A 22,245-nucleotide genomic window follows, 5' to 3' on the forward strand; every position below is an offset into this window, starting at 1 on the left:
TTTATTAAAGACAGTACAGTTTCCACATTGTTAGCCATTTATGGAATGAATATGTGCAACTAAAGGAAAATGGCTGCAAATGAATCTGCCTTTAATCGAAACCTTTCATGGATCAGGAGATTTTTAAAGTGTGTCTCCCAAAGGTGAGATTGCAAGTGAAGATTTTTTCTGACAGTATTTTCTTCTTGGAGGGGAAAAAGCAGAAATCTCACCCTCCACATGCCTGTGCTAATGTGTTAACATACTGAACCAAAAGGCTATGAGGGAGAATATAGTGGAAATTACATTTTTGTTTATTTCCAGATGCATGAAAGTGACACTGTTTTCTATCTCCTGTGTGAAAGTAACAGTACTGGACTAATGATATCCGGGCAGGTGCATACTCTTGTATTTTTTATTGCACTGATGTATTTCTATTAATGCATTAAACTCACCCACACATCCCCCAATACCCCCCCCAACACACACACAGTTCTCTTTGGGATCAAAGGTATGCATTTCCATGACAGCTGGCTGAAGTTAAGGTGCAGGCAATGGCCGTGGAATGCATCCACACAGGCTAGTTGGTCCGTGAGGGGACTGACCCCGTGACACTGGCATCACTAACAGCAGATCCTAACCACTTAAGCTCACAGCCCATAGTCCCGCTATGACATTGGGCACTCTCACCATGCCTCTCAATGAGATGGTCTTCTGTTGTATTCTTGAACATTATACAATGATGTTGACTTCTGTTCTATTCATGGAAGAGAAATACATACAGATATGTGACCAATATTTTCATATGAAATCTACTGCTACATTAAGGCATTTAAATAATTTAAGAGAACTAAAAATACAAAGCATGGGTTTCTTATATTTTTTTAATTAATTTTCAGGTCCTGTGGATGTCAGTATTCTGGCTAAATGTAATCCCTGCTTATCAAACCCATGTAAAAACGATGGCACCTGTAACAATGATCCAGTTGACTTTTATCGCTGTACTTGTCCCTATGGCTTCAAGGTCAGTAGAAGGTTTTGAGGGAACTCTGATCGGAAAACATAGCTTTCTTTGGTGGGTCCTCATTATTCAATTGTTTTATATATATATATATATATGTGTGTATATATATATATAGAGAGAGAGAGAGAATGAGATCTCCTTTATTCACAATTGACTTTGCTTGGTCATTCTTTCTCTAGGGGCAGGACTGTGATGTCCCAATTCATGCATGCATCAGTAACCCATGTCAACACGGAGGAACTTGCCACTTAAAGGAAGGGGAAAAAGATGGATTCTGGTATGTCATTAGTCTATAATATTCTGTCTGAAGCATTGGGGCAGGAATAATTAAAAAAACATTCATGTTCCTTTTCAAAGTAAAGAGTGTTATTCTTAAAAGAATACCAAAAATGTATTCATCAGGACAACATGTATTAGTCCTTCTCAGAGATACTGTAATATGAAAAACAAGTGGCGACATTACAGCATTCTCAGCTCAGGACGCTATAAAATTAAGACATTTTTAAAACATGCCTGTGCATGCGGTATGATTCATACACTCAGATTAGGTCAAGACAAAGTAGTGGCTCTGTTATGCTAATTAATAGGCAATAGTCTCCTACTTCAAGTCGTATATTCATCTGTTGCTTTGTGTATTGCTTTAACAGACAGTGTGTAAAGATAAGATGTGGGTCCTACTGAAACAGAAAATTAATGATTCACTTCCAGACCACAAAATGAGTAGATAAACATGCTGTGAACATTTTTAATCTGGAATTATTTAATCATATAGTACAATTACTTCGGATGTACTTCATGAATTATGAAATAGAGTTCTTATAATGACAGTAATAATTTCATATAAGAATGTTAATCTACTACAAAGCTTGTTAGAAATATCACTTTTTATAATAAGTATTCTTCATTTCTATATTCTGTTATGAAATGGTCTCTTGAAAGATTATTCTGATTCCCATCAAGAGCAAGTGTACAGTGTTTTATTGTCATTGAAATATTGTATTCGTTGAGACTTAACGAGAACATTTACATTTTATAATGGCAAGGAAGATGTAATTTTAATTTCATATTTCTTTTTTGTTTTGAGACATGAGGAACAAAATAGCTAGGATAGGAGGTGGTGTAATTTTTAAAGTCAGAACCAGTTCCTCCTCATTTATGAACAGAGAAGCGTGAATCATTTTATTAGAGCAAAAGTTGAGATTAAGATATTTAGGGCTATAAACTTTGCTTGTGTTTTGGACCCGTAAATATACTGGATGTATTGATGTGTGGATTATTTGCCATCTTGCAGCCAGCGTAAATTTTCTTTTTCAAATTGTTTCTGATTTGGCAGATAATACCTTAAATTCATGCTTACTACATGTCATTTAAAAGTATCTTAAAACTCAATTTCTTACAGTTAAAACGTCTGTAATTGATGAGTGTGTTTAGCTTTTTTTTTCAATTTTTGGACCATATGGTTTTAAAAGGCAGCACAAACATGGTTTTATTTTCTTTCTTTCTTTCTTTCCTTTTTTTTTTTTTTTTTTTTTTTTTTGCCTTTTCTCCCCCTGGTGTTCAGGTGTATTTGTGCTGATGGATTTGAAGGAGAAAATTGCGAAGTCAATGTTGACGACTGTGAAGATAATGACTGTGAAAATAACTCTACGTGTGTCGATGGAATTAATAACTACACGTGCCTTTGTCCACCTGAATACACAGGTAGGAAGAGTAGGAAATTATGTGCCATCGATAGTGTGTCTGTTTGAAAGCATCACTGGTAATGTGCTGTATATGTGTAGTAAGACATTGTGTTATTCAATAACTGGTAGGTGTTTTGAAAATTAGATATAATGTGAATAACGGACAGTTAAGAGGGTTTCAGCCAACCAAAGGAAAGACCAAGCAGGCTCGGAACACAGGCATCTACATAAAGTCATTCTATCGAGCAGAAAAAGAAGTTACCATTCTGAAGCTTTTAGTCCCACGGTTGATAACATTTTTCATGCAAAGCATTTCTCTTGTACAAACCAACCCACCAATACATAGGTGAAAAGGGGGGACATTTTTTTCACATAGGCAAAACATAACTAAGCATTTGAAATTACTTGTGTCCATCATGTCCTTAAAAATAAAATATAATCAAGAAGATATTGAGCACTCTGGTTAATCTTATAATTATCAACTTTTTTCCCGATATTTTGTATCCAGGGGTGACAAATTTCCTATCTTTGTGAACTGGTAAACTTCCCTGCACAAACCAATTTATTATAAAGCCAACGTCAAGTTTAGACCCACCTGTTATGTCAGAATATCTGTTTTGATTGATTTTGGGGGACTGTGAATAAGAGGCAGAATAGTTAGATTCTTGTTTCTGTAATAAACCACTTCATTTTACAGTTGATAGAGAAAAGGAGAATGTTACACATTTTATTTGTAAGAAAAGGTGGGAAAGTAGATTCTGTCACTCTATTCAAAATTACCATTTTCATTTTGATGGGTATTTTTCCTTAAGATTATATTTCCTTACAATTTTAATGCATAGTTAAGAATATCAGAGGGTAAAATAACTATGTAGATGACTGGGGTTAACATCTCTAAACATGAAAAGATGAGAGCACATCTGTATGATTCACTTTCCCAGGGATTTGTCAGAATAGCATTGAAATTTAAGCTTTTATGGAATACTCAAACTTTGCATTTTAATAAGTACTTTTCTTGGTGGGAAAATGTTAGGTAAAAGCGAAGTGTTCTGTTCTGACATCCCAGATCCGTTTGAGTGCCTTCGAACCTCTCTCTTCCATGATACGTGTTTTTTTTTTTTTTCTTTAACGCCAGTGAAGCATGCAATGTAATATATAAAGTTTCCAGTAGAAATGTGAACATGTTGGATCATAATTGTTCTATCACGTATATGCAGCCCTTGGGGCCCTTAGTGGCTAGTTTGAATTTCTTGATATTGTGCATTAATAAAGGATAGCAATTACCCATCCTGAGATGGTTGGGAAGTGAAGGTGCTACACAGCTTTCACATTCACAGTAATACCACTTGCGTCATGCCTCAGAGACATGTCATTGGCCTCCATGCACAGATTCTGGAGCCCTTGGAGCCACTGAGAATCTGAGTTTTATTGGCTGAGCTAAGTTAGACTTGTATAGAACCCCAATGTTTGCACTAACATCTGTTACTAGTACCTTCCTAGGACAGAACAATCCTGTTTTCCTATCATTGCCCTAATCATTATCAAAAGGGCTTAGTTTGATCTGGACAAATTGGACTCAAGCATTTCAAGCACTCTTGGTTAGCCAATGTGCTCCTGAGCACAGAAACCAAGAATTTCTCTGTACCCCCTGATGAAACTCTAGGCTTGAAAGCATTGTGTACTCAGTTCCTACCCACCTTTACTATGATAATTTACATCAGATGGCAGACTCTTCTTGGTTGGTTTAGAGGGGTCCACCTGCTTTGGCTTTAGATTTGCTGTATCTTATTCCTAATCCATTTCTTTTGAGTCTTATCTTACCTTCTCTCCCTTCATTTTCCAAGCTTCCTTCCTATACCTGCTCCTCTCGAATGCATTTTCTCCATCCTAAGTGATTCAGTTCAGTGCCACTTCCTCTGAGAAGTATCATGAAGCTGCATTTCCCCCTGTCAGATCCTTAAAACATATCAAAAAATCCCTAAGGCTTAACAAAACCACTTTTTAACCAAAATGTGACATCTCTAAAAGCCATCATGTGGGAATCTGCCATAACTATCTCTCCAGAGTCATCTGCCTCTCAACAAGAACTGAGATTGACACATTTTTAGTCACAGCAATTGCAAATACTGGTTTTCCTTAATTTGGGTAAAGGATAAACAAAAACACTGAACTCACAGCCTACAATACATAAAGGTATTACCACTGTAACTGGGCTGGGTCTTGGGGGCAACAAAGAGTTTGAAAGTTTGGCATTGGAGCAGATATCTATACGAGGAACATTTGTAACCCATCCATTAGCTATAGTATTTTTGTTCATATGTGAAATGAGCTCATTTATAAAATATCAAATAACCATCTGTAAATTTTGAAATCAGTGGCACATAAGTGGCCTTTAATTATAGGAAAGCGTAAATTGGACTCCAGAGTTTCATATCATGCTTCATCCAAGTATGTAGTGAGGGAGGAATTTTTTTTAATAATGCGGCTGTATTGTTTTAGATTTAAGATTGGAATCTGATTAATGAGTAGGAGACCTGGGAAAAGAAACCCCTGCTGTGCTCAGGGAATATAATCATGTTGTCATTGCTTAAAAATCACTCAAGTCAGAAGTTGCTTTTCTGTTTGGAGATGTTTTACTCTATACCGCCAAAGGCAAACAATGAGAAAGGGAACTGTTTAGCAGGAACAAATAAAACTTCATGGGAAAAGGTTGTAAATTATTATGGTGAAAGGTTTTATTTTTGGCACCTGTGTCAAGAGTCAGAAATGGACATAATATTGTTAACAGAGAAAATTCAGAGATTTGAAAGCAGACCGACAGAGAACTCACGATGTGATGGGCAGGCTATAAAACAGAGCTAAAAATATCCAAAACAAAATGAACCACCATTGGGAAATTAAATTTATTTAAACCCTTGTGACCAAAACATCACAGTAATAGTTATTGATTTATTAAAGGAAAAAACTCACTGTTCTTTCCTGCTGCAAGGATTGACAACATAAATTTTAAGAGTCAATATTGTTTTTTATTATCTAATCCTTGCTATGCCTTTCCCACCCGAACTATCAAAACTATTCTTTTTTACATAACCCAACCCATTATCTGTCCTTCTGGTTGTATAACATGACGGTTACTTGCTAGTATTTTTCAGATAAGATTAATTTTTGGAAAGTTATTCACTGTGATTTTAAATGCACATTACTATGCTAAGGATTCAGAAAGTAAGACTCTGGAATTAGTAAACAAATAATTTTAAAATTCACTCTCGGGTTTTAATTTTAGCTTGCAAGATTTTGTTTTTATTTTTAATCATTACTATATCCTTCTTAAAAACAGCACATACCTTGGAGCTATTTTTCAAGAAATCCCTCAAATTACGTAAGCTCAAAACCTGTGAAAGTGAAAATTGTAGATATGGCATCCCTGCAATGTTGACAAACTTGACACCTGTTCTGATGCTCTGGTATGAACTTCAGGTGTTGAATCGAAAAATATGTTTTTGTAAGTTTTCTGAGAGTCAGAACCCTGGACCAACTCTGTCAAGGTGATGTTTCTTAACACTGTTCTCATGGGACTGTATACAGAGATGACACAACCTTGATCACAGTGTAAACCACGGTAGCATTAATGAGGTTATATAAATTAAGTGAACGAAAGCTTCCATACAGATTGGGCATGTAAAGACTTAGAATGTATTTTGTCAAAAATATTCAGACCGTTTTAGTTTTTCCATTTTGTACCATTATTCCTTTGTTTTCCAAATCTCCAATGCCCACACACAAATCATGAAGTTCATATCTTAAAAAGTAGAGCTGCTGGTTGTTAAATGAACCAGTTTAGACACAGAACTTCTCGCTCCCTGTGATGGCGTTTGCCTTTTGCCTCATTTACTCCATGTTTGTGCGTCTGGCCCGGCTGTAGGTAAGAAATCTAAGCCTTGCTTCAGTTTGCTCTCACCCTTGGCTTCTCTGTTGTTACTGCTACGCATTGGCTTCGTGTGCTCTGCTGTTGTACTGCAATGTAAAAAGTCTTTTGTCTCTTCTGTCTTTGTCGCTGCCAGCTGCTAATCTGAATGAGGTGGAAAAAGGTTAGTTGCCTTTTAAGTCTATTATGATTTTCATTTGAGTTTCCCTCTTTCTTTTAAAGCTACACAGATTTCATTGTGTGTACGTGGTAAAAGGAATGTTGGCAAAATCTGAAATTAATATGTCAAATCAGTCATTCGGATCCTTGACATATGGATAGCAATGCCAAACTCCATAAAAAGGGCATCTGAAGTGCACTTTATCAATTTCTAGAGAGCTATGAAAGAAATTCTCTGAGTGGGAAGAAGGGATGACTGAAAAGAAAGACTAATATTTACTACTTTCTACTTGTTGGTATGCTTTTACTTTTTAAAGATATCACAAACAGGAATTGTTTTACAATGAAAAACAGGTCATTCAGTACAGTAGATAGGGTATTGATAGAAAAATGTTTAAATAGTGAGAATTTTCCCATAACTTTAAACTAACATCTTTAGTAATTTGAAATATGGAAAATATTAGAAGATGTGTATATTTATTAAAATATTTTATAAAATAAATATTACAAACCCCAAGAGGTTGATTTTTAGAATCACATTGTCAGAATGTCATATTAGTCAGTGTTTTCAAATTGTAAAAAGAGCCATATCTAATCACAGACATCAACATGGTCCAAATAGCTCCCCAAAAGCATCAGGGCCCAGGAAAGGAAGTCCTAGAGTAATTACAGCATTAGGCATTTCTCGGGAATTATCATGAAATCTTTGTGAAATTCCATCTTAAAGATTCAGAATTATTACTAATAACATTGGTTTTTACTTATCTAGCTGACCGATGTCTTCATGTGTCACAGGCAGGCACAGCATCCTAGGAGAAGCACGATATGTGCTCGTCTTGACATTTCCCGTTGTATGCGAAACATTTGTGGTAGGATGATAGGGCTAACATAGAGTCCATTATACAGCAGCTCTCTTTGTCTCTGAACACTAAGGACTTCATTTTTTTTCTGTTGCATTATTCAGGTGATATGCTGTGTTTGGTCATTTACTATGTACAGAGCTAAGTTGAAAAACATGAAAAAAAATGGCTTCGTATCTTAGAATGTTAAAATATAGTCTGTGCAGTCCTCAGAGGATTAATGAAACCAATACTATTCTTGGGCAAATATCCTCTTTTCTTTTTACAAGTAAAGCAATTGGTGGTCTGGGACAGGGATGTTTAAGGTTTGATTGTATGTATCTCAGAAACACAGTAGCAATTGTTCTCTTATAGGACTATGCCCTTAAATAGTTATAGGTACTCTCAGGAACAAGCTTGGCAGTGTAATAGTGTTTTAAATCACCATGTGGTTTCATATGTTGACTAAATTTCATGCTTATGTTTATAAAAGGCACCTTCTATTTCCTAGAACCTGCTGCTGACTTTGTTTGAAAAGCAGTCAAATTATTCTCTATTTTTTAATCTGAAACTTAACTAGAAATTAAATGTCCACTTTTTTATAGCAGAGAGTAACTTTCTTAGATAAAAGAAACTCCATAATTAAGTGACATATTGTCAACTTAAAAGAACACTGTAGATGTGAACAATAAGGATTTAAGCAATAACTTGTATAAAATGTGAAAACATTAACCCAAGGATATATACCTTTTAAGTAGGAGTCCAAATGCAAACTAATATCTAACTGACCCCAAGGCATGCCCTGTGATTTCAGGGGGCCTTCCACTGGAATCAGTCCCTTCCTTTTGGCTGCTGTCTTCCATTTGGGATCTTTTCACATTCTCTAGTGGCTTTGCCTGATCGTTTATGGTAAACAAGCTCTTTGGCTCTCTCTTCAACTTGCTGTATATAATTGTCTTTTATGTACATTTGAAAAAAGTTAAAGGTGTAGCCATGAAATTCAGGTGCACACAATCTATTTTAGCTACAAGTGAAGAAAAAAAAAAAAAGAAAGAAAGAAAAAAGAAAGTGCCCAATCAGTGCCAGCATGATTAATTAATTATTTCCCTGTTGATTAAGCTATCTTCCATCATGTGGGGCAGGTGGGGTACTGATGAATTGGTATAGCTAATGGGAAAAGTTCAGATTTCTCATCCTGGCACTAATATTATCAACTCTGGAACTCCTTGCATCTTTTTTTTTTTTTTTTTTTTTTTTTTGGTCTGAAAAACAGGGTTAGTGACATCTGTCCCCCTTCACATGTTTGAGAACAACATGGGAGCATGTATGGGAAAACATCTTACAGTATTAAATTTCTATACTTCAGAAATACCAGGGGCTGCTATTCTAACGGCAAAAGAATTCTTAAGAGAACTTGGATAGAAAAAAATCCTACCTAAAGTAAATTGTATGTGTGAAGGAAATTTCTCTCCGCATATTTTTCAGTACATCTTTCTCTAAATCATTATTTTGTAATTCTGTTTTCTATGCACATGTCAAACAGAAAGACTTTAGAAATGTCTTTTGTTCTCTTTACTCCCTTATTTGAATTTGAAGTATAAGGAAATATTAAATGCTGAAGAACTCTTGGATTTCACTGGTTTTTCTTTTTAGGCTTTGTTCATATTTTCAAATTGTTATGATCTCTTAATAACAGTGACACTTGCTGCTATTAAATCTGCCTCAAAATGTATAACACTTTATGTCAAAGTCAATATAGCTACTATCACGCTTACAGTCTGTTTTAACTAGAGAGAATATTATGGGAGCCTAACAAGATAATGTGGTTTGCCTTCAACTTCCTACCTTTCAAAGCCTTCTTAAATTTGAATCTCGAAAAACATCTTAAAGGTCCTATTTGCTCTTTAGTTCTTAGGCAGGGCCCACTGAGCCCAGAACAACAGTTTAGCTGAACCAGGCTTTATTCAAACTCATTTGGATTTATTTATTTTGAAAACAGAGTTAAATATTTCTACAGTTTCAGTAGTGGTTGGAATTGGCCACATTATTTAGGCTGGTGTTCCAATGAGGAAGTGCTGAAAAACACCTCCTTTTTTGTTTAGTTTAGGGAGAGATAAGTTTTCCCTTTAAAAAATTCAAAAGATATTTATTGAGAAAATACCTTATGCAGGGCATCAAACATCAAACATGATTTTGTCAAATGCATAAAACATTAACTTGCCTACCAGGCAAACTGTTTGGCTTTGCTTCTTCATTTCGAGTTCAATTTGGGTCAGTTATTTCCCATATAATGCCATTTTCTCTCATATCCCAAGAAAGTTAGCAACATAATAAAGTTACTTTATTATGTGGTAAGTGCAAAAAGACTCTTCTGAATGAAAGCTAATCAAACTTTCTGGCTAACAAAGCATTATGGAGCAACCCATTTCATCTCACTTAGAACAAAATTGAGAACATAAAATTATTTTCCTTGTTCGGAACATCTTATTATCCACATGTATTGGATGTTTTCTTGAACATTCTTATTTTGAATTATGATTAACTATTTATCATGAGGTTACTCTGTGACCATGTACCCTTCTGCACGTGGCCCATTTTGCACACCTTTTACATCCAGAGGACATTTATCAGTGGCAGTTGGGTCTTCAAGAACACATGGCCCCTCAAGATCATTTCCTTATATAGAAATACAAACAGTGGAATTAAGTGTAGAAAAGTGGGAAATATCTGGGTAGTTTATTGAGGATATTTTGGAGGTCACTGAACTTTCTATTTAAAGGATGAATATCAGTATAGTAAACGCAAATAAGAAAGCATCATATTGGGACATCTGGGTGACTCAGTCATTAAGCGTCTACCTTTGGCTAGGGTCATGATCCCAGCGTCCTGGGATCAAGCCCCATATTGAACTCCCTGCTCTACAGGGAGCCTGCTTCTCCCTCTGCTTGTGTTCCCTCTCTCGCTATCTCTCCCTGTTATAAATAAATAAAATCTTTTTTTTTTAAAGCATATATTTTTAAAAAGCGTCCTCAGGAAGAGTTGGCTCTTTAAAAAGGAAGGAAGGAAAGAAGGAAGGAAGGAAGGAAGGGAGGAAGGGAGAGAAAAGACAAGAAAGAGAAGAAAGAAAGAAAGAAAGAAAGAAAGAAAGAAAGAAAGAAAGAAAGAAAGAAAGAAAGGGAAGGAGAGAGAGAAGGAAAGAAGGAAGGAAGGAAAGAAAGAAAGAAAGAAAGAAAGAAAGAAAGAAAGAAAGAAAGAAAGAAAGAAAAGGAAGGCGAGAGAGAAGGAAGGAAGAAAGGAAGAGAAAGAAAACAATACACTCTTAGTGATGAATAAAGTCAATTATTACCATCATCATTGATAAGGATACTGAATATTCAGATTGGAGACAAGACATCTGTTCATGTTAATGTGCTCTGGTTCCTGGCTTATCATCTTGGAGCAGAAAATTTAACAAACAGGGCTGGACTGGTTCATCAAAAAAGGAGAAAATAGAAATTCTCTTCTTCCCGGTGTAGTTCAATTAACAGTTCCTGGGATGACTCCCGTCAACCCATCCCACCCTCTGCTCAGTTCATCCACCTCCTTATTACACTGAAAGATCTTTAGAAGGAAAGAGAAATGTTTTTCTTTATACAAATAAAGAACAAATGGAAAATGCACAGTTGGGTTTTGTTTTGTTTACAGGAATTGGATGGAATTTTAAAATGTTGGACATGAGAAACATTTAGGTCCGTTTATCTTACCTTTTCAACCGTGGCACTTGAGTGCCGACATGCAGACTTCTGTCATTTCTGAATTCTCACTCTCCATTTCCAATTGGAACAGTCATTCTTTGTCAGACGAGATTATGGGGATATCAGAGAGTCTGCAGTCTGTGCATCTAGTCCAGCCTGCAAGGGTGCGCCTCAGGCTGGGGTCTCAGAACAGAGTTCTGCTACTGCTGTTCCTTATTCTCTCTTCTTCCTTATGTTCTTTATACCACCTGGGTCTCCTTCATTAATGTTTCTAAAAAGTTTTTTTTTTTCCTTTGAAAAACAATCAAGTAAGTGCTGTCTTTCACATTATTCAGCAGCCATCGAGTATCTAGTTTGTGTCAAGCAATTTGCTAGTCGATGGAATGGGAATAAAGAGATGTAAAAATATAAATCAAAGTATTCTTTGACCTCAAGTAGTGTACTGATCAGAAATTAAAGCCCATTTATTTTGTCTGATAGGTTACTGTTTTTGTTTTATTTTGTTTATTTATTTTTTTATGTTACTGTTTTTGACAACTTCCCTTGCTGTACCACTTCAAGTAAGGTAAAATTAGTACCATTTATTCAGGATTTTCCTGAGCCAAGCAAGAACTCAAAATGCAGATATTTGGAGAATGATACATTTTACCCTCCAAAACTCTGTATCCTGGGGATAGAACCAGATTTCCTCCCCTGTTACAAGTATATTTAAAAATGTTATAACAGATTAAGCTTAACGTTAGAATTCTGGTTCACTTATTCAGATTGCTGTCATAAGTTCCCTTTCTATTATTATCAATATTAACGATCCTTTTGTATTAAAAAAAAAAGTTCAATAAGAACTTATAAATAAGAACAAGAACAGCCTGCAGTGTCAGCCCTAGAACCTTCCTCTTGCCCTTCATACATCCATGATTCCCAGAATGGACTCTGAGACTTTTGTTTTGTTTCTGAGAGAAAAAAAATTAAATCTGGTTACATTAGCAAGAAATAGCAATGGTTAAGTGTTCCAACAATGCTGTGTGCCCATATCTAACATCATTTTGTTATAGACATCCTCAACCAGAATTCATAACTTATAACTTAACTTTTGGAAAAATTAAAATAAGATATTAATTAAGTCAAATGTACTATTTCCTGTTGCTTTATCAGTATAAAAGAAGTGAGTATTTTAAATGGAGTAATTTGAAGTGGACAAGTTTCAGAAATCCTAATCCAGGGACCAAATAACCAACCTCTTTTCTGCTCAGCAGGCTTTGAGGACAGAATAAGCCCAGGTGAGACTTGCTTTTGCTCAGATTTCTTGGCAGATAGAAATCAACTAGTCGTCCATCTGCTAGCTCTTCATAAATACCTTCTTCCTGAAAGCATAGTTTACCTTAGCAAGAGGAACCCCTTTAGGGGTAATAATGAATTTGGTCGTATATTTTTTGATAACAAATAAAAATATAATAACCATTCAACCAGTCTCTAAGCCAGGATTCTGTCCATATTTCAGTCACTAAATGAAACCCAAGGAACACTGGAAAATTCGGCATCTTTTTTTCTTCTCGCTTTTCAAGATTGACACTTCTCCAGAGTAAGGACTTCATCATGCATCGTCATGCATGTTTTTTAACCACTGGCTGGGTCTATCTCAAAATATTTCTTCCCAATATTTTATTATGAAAATTATTAAACTAAAGCAGCTTTGTATTTTTGATCAAATAAGAAATTCTCACTCCAGAGTACATGTGAATTAATCCTAGTATTAGTGGTTGATTTTCTTTTACACTATATTTGTTTCAGAAAACATTTAATGTCAACTCCCCTTACTGCATATCTTCATTATTCATTGATTTGTCAAAGAATCACCATAGCTAAAACTTTTCAATGATGTCATGAGTTGAACCAATATTTTTTAAGAAAAAACATGGTTAAGAAATTTGAATATATGAAGGAAATGTTAATTATTATTAGTGACAAGATTCAGCTCAGATATCCTACAGGTATCATGAGCTTTGATATCTTTGAAATAATTTAAACTAGTAAAACATATTATTATTTTAAAATTAATAATGTAGATATCTGGTGGTTGTTAAATGTAGCTCTGTGCAAAGTTCAAGCCAATCTCCATATTCATTGTAAAGTTGATGAAACAAGACACTGGACTCACTTTTCTCCCTCTCTACAAGACATAGTTGCTTGTGGTTCTCTTGGCCTTTCTCGCCTTTAATTCCCTAAGGGGAAGAGAATCTTCATTACAGTCCAGGGCCATCTACCCTGCAAACCCTAACGGTTAACACCAGTTCCCCTTGGAGAGGAGCGGAAGGGTTTGGTCCATGTCTACACAGATTCAGTGCTTTGCAGAGAGACTTTCAGCCCCCACAACAAATGTAAAGCCCACCTACTCAACTGTGCTCTGTTGAACCTTGGCTCTTCTGCACTGCAGAGGTCATGGTCATGGGGTACTTCTTGTTCTTGTGCATCACTTATTCCAAACTCTGTTAGAGAATCTCAGAGACCGAAGGGAAAATTTTAGGCCAAGGAAAGGACAGCCACATAAAATGAAATAAGAAATAATATGTAAGAGCCAAGAAGAAAGCAAAGAAATTATGGTATAAATTGAAAGTTTTGTTCCCAACTATAATTCTCTAATAATTTAGCATTTGCCACCTGTATTAGTTTTCTAGTGTTACTATAACAAAGTACCACAACAGGTACTTTGTGGGTAAAATAACATAAATTTCACGTCTCACAGTTCTGGAGGTTGGAAGTCTGAAATCAAGGTGTCAGCAGGATTGATTCCTTTTGAGAGTCTTGAGGGAAGCTCTTGTAGGTTTCTCTCCTTGGACTGTGGATGGTCATCCTCTCCCTGTGTCCCGTCAGTCTTTTCTCTGTGCCATATTTCCCCTTCTTATAAGAAAATCAACCATAATGAATAAGGGCCCACCCTGATGACTTTTATCTCTGCAAAGAGGCCATCTCCAAATAAGGCCACATGAGCTACTGGAAGACTCCAACATATCCTTTTTAGGGGACAGAGAGAGGAACACAATTCAACCCATTACACTACAACACTACATTTTAAACTCTTGATTTTGCCCCAGAAAATCTGGTCATTTCAGCGTTTTCAATGTCACTAAAAGGTACATCCAAATGTACATACCAGAAACCTAGAAGTCTGAGACAGCTCCTTCTCTCTCCCCTGCTCTCATCCAACCCATCACAAATTCACAAATTTTGTTTCCTAATCATCTCTCCAGGCCATCCATCTCATCTACCACTACCTAAGTATAAGCTGAATCATGTATCGTGTCCATTTTTATCTGCCCTTCTGCAGTCCATCCTTCAACGGAGCCAGAATGTCCTTTACAAAGTGCCAATATCATCTGATCACTCCTAACCTAAAACCCTTCCGTGGTACCTGTTGCTCATGGAGTAAAGACATTCTACCACATGGCCCCTGCCAACCTCTGTGGCCTTCTCAGCTACCTTGTTTTCCCAGGCTCATTCCCAGTCTGTCAGAGCTAAGATTTTCCATGCATACAGCCTCCTGCATAGAGCAGCTGCTACTGCTCTGCAACCCCCCCGCCCCCCGCTTCAGAGCCTTCACGTCCCAGTCTCACTTCTTCCTAAACACCCCTAGCATGGTCTGTCTTCCTTCTAGAGCACAAGGACATCTGCTTAGCCTTTATCACACAAACAATTTTATGGTTACTTTTGAAATTATTGAATATCTCTCTCCTCTTCCTTTTATGTGTGAGCTCCCTGAGAATAGGACTATCATTTTGTCATTGTTGTAGTTACAGTTCACCATTTTACTCCTAGCATTAGCACAGGTCCTCATGCAGAGTTGACACTCACAGTGCATGGTGATGTTAAAAATCTTGTTTATCATCATTAGAAAAAGCTATAGGGAGATCACTCCCTATGGTATCATGGAAGAAGTTTGTAGAACAGTTCTGAAACTACTTCAGTAAGTTTGGTAAATAAGAAATGTAAACAAAAGGATAAGTTAAGATGCCAGAAGTATAAATACAGATAAAAGGAAGGGGCCCCTCTGTGTCCAAGAAGGAAGGAACATTATAATCAGCTAGATTCATAGATGTGAAATGAAGCAGGAGGCAAGGCCAACTGCAGGTACCCTTTCCCACGACAACCATCGAAATGCATTGGGATTTCTGCTTCATTTTAATAATATCACAGTGTCACAACTTCAGAAGGTTCTGGGCACATGCGGACTCTTTGTTCATACTCCTGAGTGCAGCTCAGGGTAACCCTCACTCTGCTAACTTGCTGCCTACATTTTCCATCTTTGTAGAAGATTCTTCCTTTTTTTTTTTGGTTAAGATTTTTTAGAGTCACATCTGACCTTGCACAACTTCCATTCCTGAGATCATTTTACCAATAAAGAATCGGGGCCCCGAAAAACAACAACAACAAAATAGTTCACTTTCCTGCAACCAAGCCACTCTTTTATACTGAATAAGTCAGAAAGGCTGTTTTAAGCAATAAGTCAACAACCCAAATATCATCTCACCCATTAAGAATACTTACTCCCTAGGATCTCTCTGTGCTGGCTCACTCCTCACTCCAAACAGAACATTAATTCTGATGGTCTTGCTTCTACTATTCCATCTACAGGGTGACCGTGTGACATTTACATTCAAGTCAGGGATCTGTGTGCATGCACTACTGATAATTACCTTGAGACAACAGGTGTAAACCAGGATAATGTAAATCTGAGCAAGCCAGGATATGTGGTCACGTTTGCACTACATCAAATTCTTCAGAAAAACTACATTTACAGGGGTTCAGTAAGTAGAGATCATATTTCCTGCTCAAGAGAGGGCTTGGAGAAGCCAGTCCCTTTTCGGGGAGTGGGCATCACTCTTGCCTTGCTCCCTCCCAGCTCATGCTAGTATCGCTGTGGAACTTGACCATTTCTAGTCCCACTCTCTGCCATACTTACCTGAGAGATACAATCAGGAAGAAGTGATCCAAGAACTAGATGTCACTTTCTTATAAAAAAAGACACCTGTTTAGAAGATGTGACACCTTTTCTTCACAAGTTATAACAGATCAATCACTAGCCTCTGTTATTCTGAAGAAATAGTTGTATGCTTCCTTTTGGACCACTTTACATTTCTTCTCCAAAACAGTGATATATATATATATCTCTCTCTCTCTCTCTTTCACACACACACACCTTTTTTTTTTTTAATTCTCACCAAAAAAAAAAAAAAAAAAAAAGAAAAGAAAAGAAAAAGCTGAAAACTCCAAGCATAAGACAAATTAAAAGTGAAATCCCACTGGGGACTTCTAAGGTTATAGAGCTTAAAGCAAAAAAAAAAAAAAAAAGGATTTCCTGGGATTTACCAGGGTGGGTTGGAACTAAGTTATGGAGTTCCTGGGTTGCCTTTAACCACTCCAATGAGCTGACTTATCTTTCCTGCTGCCCTGTTAAAATATAAAGACCTGATAATTGATTACAACACTAACCGTGTGAAATAGAATAAAGAACATTTCTACCTTTCCTTTCTATCAGTTCATACTTTATCATCTCAGGAAGGAAGCTAGACATGGATGATATTGTCTTAGCTGGCCTTGGACCATCAAAAGAGCAAATACAGTTGCCTTATTTCCTATTATTCTCCCTGATTTTTTTTTCACTAATTTGGTACTAGCTATAACCACGCATATACCAGAAAGAAAGAAAGAAGAAAAGGAAAGAAAAAGGAAAGAAAAGAAAAAGAAATGGAAGGGAGGGAGAGAGAGAGAAAGGAAGGAAGAAAGATTGCATAACGTTCACTTAATATTGTGACTTTTAGGAGAAATTTTTCAATAGTAATGAAAAACATATGAGTCAATGACCAACTATTAGTGAATTTTATTTCTGTTCTTCATGGAAAAGCAGTGCAGCTTTCAAATATCCAAGCTTTCTTTACTGGTTGAGAAGTAGACATATATAAAGTTCTGCATTCATCTGTGGAGCTCTCTACAATTCCTTTTTTTTTTTTTTTTTTTTTTTTTTTAACAACTCCCATCTTATATTGAGCCTTTCAACTTTCCCCACTGTGGGACAGTATTGGAACTTTAAAAGCTCCCTTCCCCCAAATAGAGCAGAATCCAATATAATTCAAAAGCATGAAAGAGAAATAGTCCAAAGCAAACATTTGTTTTGATAATTGACCAGAGAAAATTTAAAGTAATATTTAAAGGAAAGTTGTAAACTATTTATTATTAAAGATGGGTGATTCATTATTAGGCAAAAATTAAACAGAAAAATATGTAAAGGATAAAGTGAGATCCAAGTTGAATATAAGTCAGTAAGATAGATCTCTTGTATCTTTTTTTAATAGCTAATATTTGAGTCTGTCATATCATACTTTTTAAAGTTATGAAGGCGAATATGCCAAGGATACTGCTCTCAGTGATCTTTCAGTCAAAGACAGGAAACGAGGTAAACAGCATAATATCCATGACATCTAAAAGAGTACAGCACTCTTACCTTTCCTTATTAAATGGCTGTCATGAGCTTAAGTGACTCTATATTGGTACAGTGTTTAAAACTGCCTGATAGGGGCACCTGGGTGGCTCAGTGGGTTAAATAAAGCCTCTGCCTTTGGCTCAGGTCATGGTCCCGGGGTCCTGGGATCGAGCCCCGCATTGGGCTCTCTGCTCAGCAGGGAACATGCTTCCCCCTATCTCTCTGCTTCTCTGCCTACTTGTGACCTCTGTCTGTTAAATAAAAAAATAAATAGAATCTTAAAAAAAAAACTCTCTGATACAGAGTGGTAAACACTATACAAATACTTATTAATTTAAGTCAGTAAATAAAGACATATAGTATGTGTGCCGTAAGATAGGAACAGGCAAACATGACATACACAAATTGTAGATTAATAACAAGTGGATGAAAAGATCCAGGAAGATTTCATAAAGAAGAGATATATAAGGGATAGAAAACTGACAGCAGAACTTAGTAAAGTTACTAAAACAAAAGGAAACACCATTAACCCAGACATGAACTTGAGATAAATTTGTAAAATCATACATAGACACAGGAAATGAATATAGCTTGCAAGATTTGGCTTTAGAAGCGAGTTAGGCAGTAATAGGATGTAGAGGATACTTTTGTAATATTTGTTAGTATTGTAATATTTGGTGACACTTAAAGGGAGATAAATCCTTTTGGAAGTAATCAGACAGTCTTAACCAGAGTCAAATGTGTAGCTATGTGTTGGTCACAGAGAACTTTCATACATGACTTTAGCAACGGTTAATATTGCTGCCGTGCTATTCTTATAAGATAGATTCCTTATAGAATAAGGAATACTTATTTTATAAGAAATATTATATACTTATTTTATGAGGAACAGCTATCAATCTTTTTTTTTCTTTTTTTGCATTTAAATTAGCGTGTTTAGTCTTAAAGCTGTGGACTACAGAATGGCCAATCTGTTTAGCCAACAGTTTCTTAGAACGATCCCCTCTCTCACTCCTTTCCACATCAAGTTTATGAAGAAACATGTGATGGAGAATAAAGGGTCAACTCTAACTTCTTCTCTTAGAGATGAATTTCTCTATGTCCTATCTCCAGCTCAGACTTTCTCTACTGGTTGATTGGGAACTGACTAAGGGCAGAGTCCATTAACATCTGTCCTTGTGGCTGCAGAATCTAGTCCAGCCTCATAGAGTAAATCCTTAATGAACTGTGGTTTGGGTCGGCTTGATTGGATTAGATTGGGTTGGTTTGGATTGGATCCAAGTGAATAAGAAGTTAAACATTTATCTTTTTCTTATAATTTTTAAAACAATTTATTATTTGGGTATAGAGTGAAAATATGTTTTTATTTATTATATATCTTAAATGGTTCCTCTCTATCATCGGTTATTACAAACTTCTTTTTCTGTAGACTACTGTAAACAGCCTGCATCCAACCGAATAGATCTGATTAGAAAACTAAAAATGAATTCATCATGGTAGGCTGATAAATTATAATGAATGAATTCCATCAAGGGGTATTACTTAAAGTAAAACTAATTGAAAGTGAAAAGCTTTAAATAAACCCTGTTTAAAGATAGCTCATCATGTAAATGTTGTTAAAATCTTGTTGTATCACAAATCTAGAGACACAGATAACCTTCTTGTAGAAGAAATAAATGAGACTTTCCATGTAATTAGTTCACTTTAAGAGACAGGAAAAACCCTAACTTACCATACATCAAACTGATAGAATAACTGGGTACATTTACATATTTACATCATGGATACAGGTCTTGAAATGTAAATAATATGCCACATTGAGTTGCTAAACAACTCTTTCTATCAGGTAGCAAAGTTTTACCTTAAAAAGACAGTCTTACAATAAAGGAACGCGCTGCAAACTCCTGATTTTTAACCAATGCTATTTAAATCCACACACTTTGAATGAATGAAAGTACTAATAGTTTCTGGTAAATGAATAGGTCCGTGTAGCTGTGTCATTTTACTCATTCACTTACTGTATATAACACAATTAAAAAGTGGTTTAGAGGTAAGGTAGCAAAGGTGAGAACTTTCACATTTTATCTTTCTAGTTACTTATTATCTCACACAATGATTGGGAAAGTCTCATTGAAAATCACATTTGGCCTAAGATAAAATAGAACATATTACTTATAACTGAAGACATTTCTTAAGGGTTTTTCAGATATGTAATTCAACATAGAGTGTCTAGAATCTGCATGGTTATGCTTTTAGCTCTCATGTATTGATAAAATTTATTCTCTATGTGGTAGCTAATACTCAGGGGGTGGGGGTGGGGAGAAGTGTATGTCCTTTCTTCTGATTGATTCTCCTTTTGCTTTTTTCTATCTCAGAGGATATAACTGAGGACTATTCTGTTGAGCTGTTGCAATTAAGTCATAAGAGAGAAACAAAGTCTTTCTCTTCCAGACATTTTAAGACCTTGGAGCCTATGAAGAAATGAGGATTATTTTTCCAAACATAAAACAACAGGATAGGCCAGACATAAAGGGGTACATACCAAATGATTTTATTTATGTCACATTCAGAAGCAGACACAACTAATGTTTGGTCCTGTTAAGATAGTGGTTACTTACCCTTGGGGTCAGGCTTCTGGGATACTGGTAAATGGTGTGTTTCTGGATGTGGATGCTGGTTACCTGAATGGGTTCAGTTTGTAAATATTCACTAGCTATTCATTTATCCTTAGGGTATATGCTATAACTTAATAAAAAGCCCAACTTAGCATAAATAAAACAACAGAAACAAAAAGCATTCAGATTTCCTTTTCCTCGTTTCAATAGTATATTCTAAGTATATTCTAAAGGGGCTCATATTAGTTACAAACCACAATAGTTGTGTTGTCCCAAATCATAAGCCTGTTTAGCAGCATAACCAGCATTTTGGATCGTCTGCTTCCGTATCTTGTGATTTATTTTTTCCCCAGTCACAAGCTGTGCTAACCTCTGAGGCCCTTGACAGCCCGATGGTGGGAAGCCTGTTAACCTTTCTCTGTGTACTAACATTGTTTGCCGTGTTAACAGGCGAGTTGTGTGAGGAGAAGCTGGACTTCTGTGCCCAGGACCTAAACCCCTGCCAACACGACTCCAAGTGCATCCTGATGCCAAAGGGATTCAAGTAAGTCAGAGCTGTCCTGGGGCTTTCAATGACGGGGTAGGAGATGGGGGTGGGCGCCTGTCTTTCTCACCTTCCTTTCAAGCCCTCACTTCACACTTTTGCTCAGGATGAAAGGGACGCCCTCCATTGTCAGTGGCATTTTTATAAATGTTTCTATACAGCATGGACTTTTTTAGTTCAGGAAAGAAAATAAAAGACGACATTTCCATTTGTTTCCTGGCTCTTCCTGGGAAGTCATGCATGAAATAAAATAGACTTTGACTATATTTACTTAAATGTATTTGCAGGCCAAATAATTTTGTAATATCTACTAGGTGCTTTATTATCTGAATATAAGTTTGTGGTAAGTAGGGAGTTAATTGAATGTAACTGAATTTTTTTTTTCTTTTTCTTTTTCTTTTTTTGGTCTGCACCAATTATTAAGTATCCAAGGTGAGGAAGATGGAGTGACCGTATGTCCCAGAATGCCTGGGGACAGTCCCAGTTTGTGCCTGTTGTCTCAGCATTGTTATTAATAGTACTCCTTTCACCTTATGTTTGTCTTTTGTGGGATGATAAAGCAGACAGTCATTCTAGATAGAGGGTTCCCTCAAGTGAACCCAGAACTTTAAAATTACTTCTTTTCCTCCTCAGTAATCTTTCTGAAATATGTTTGGTATCAAGTTAAATTATTCCTTTGCCACAGTCTTGAAATAGTTTGAGGGTCTATCAACAGCAACTTCTCTTCTTAGAATGGACAGTAGTTTAGAGATCATCTGGTCCAAATTCTTCATTTTAAACATGAGGAAAATAGGACCCAGACAGGTTGGTGGCTGTCCAAAGATCTCAAGGTTATTCATTGGCAGAGGTGGGAGCTGGGTTTCCTATTTCCCAGTTGAGTGATTTTTCAAATACAGGTTACCTCTAAGATGTCTTGTAGTTTATTAACATTACAGTTGGTTTGTTACAGAAGGTAAGTTGGATTCTCAGGAACGACACAGTTGGTTTCAAGAGCAGGGCTGTGCTTGTATCAGGCAAGTAGCAAATAGAATGATTTGTTCTTTTACCCAGTTATTGATTGAGCACCTGCCATGGGTCAGAACACGTGGTAATACCACCATCTTTTGTAGTGTTTTATAGCTACTCACATTCACATACATTATCATCTCAGAAATGACTTCGGCATAATTGCCATAGGATTCAAAGAATTAAAAATTGCTGAAGTGGGGAACAGTTTTATAAGATGGGAATTGAGCTGGAACTCTAACATTTTGCTAGCTGTCCACAGATATC

The 22,245-nt window shown here is 36.3% G+C and overlaps 1 protein-coding gene across 4 annotated transcripts in view; it reads left to right on the forward strand.

Moving 5' to 3' along the window:
• The window catches only part of SLIT2 (slit guidance ligand 2), a 370,519-nt gene that overhangs the window by 325,032 nt on the left and 23,242 nt on the right, over positions 1-22,245 (forward strand). For all 4 annotated transcript variants that reach the window (XM_047718995.1, XM_047718997.1, XM_047718996.1 and 1 more), the window contains 4 exons: positions 879-1,003; positions 1,183-1,280; positions 2,565-2,704; positions 20,880-20,973. In XM_047718995.1, the coding sequence (XP_047574951.1) occupies positions 879-1,003; positions 1,183-1,280; positions 2,565-2,704; positions 20,880-20,973 (457 nt within the window). The remainder of the gene's footprint in view (positions 1-878; positions 1,004-1,182; positions 1,281-2,564; positions 2,705-20,879; positions 20,974-22,245) is intronic.

The sequence above is a fragment of the Lutra lutra genome, chromosome 2, assembly GCF_902655055.1.
Source record: "Lutra lutra chromosome 2, mLutLut1.2, whole genome shotgun sequence".
In the NCBI taxonomy this organism is placed as follows: Eukaryota; Metazoa; Chordata; class Mammalia; order Carnivora; family Mustelidae; genus Lutra; species Lutra lutra.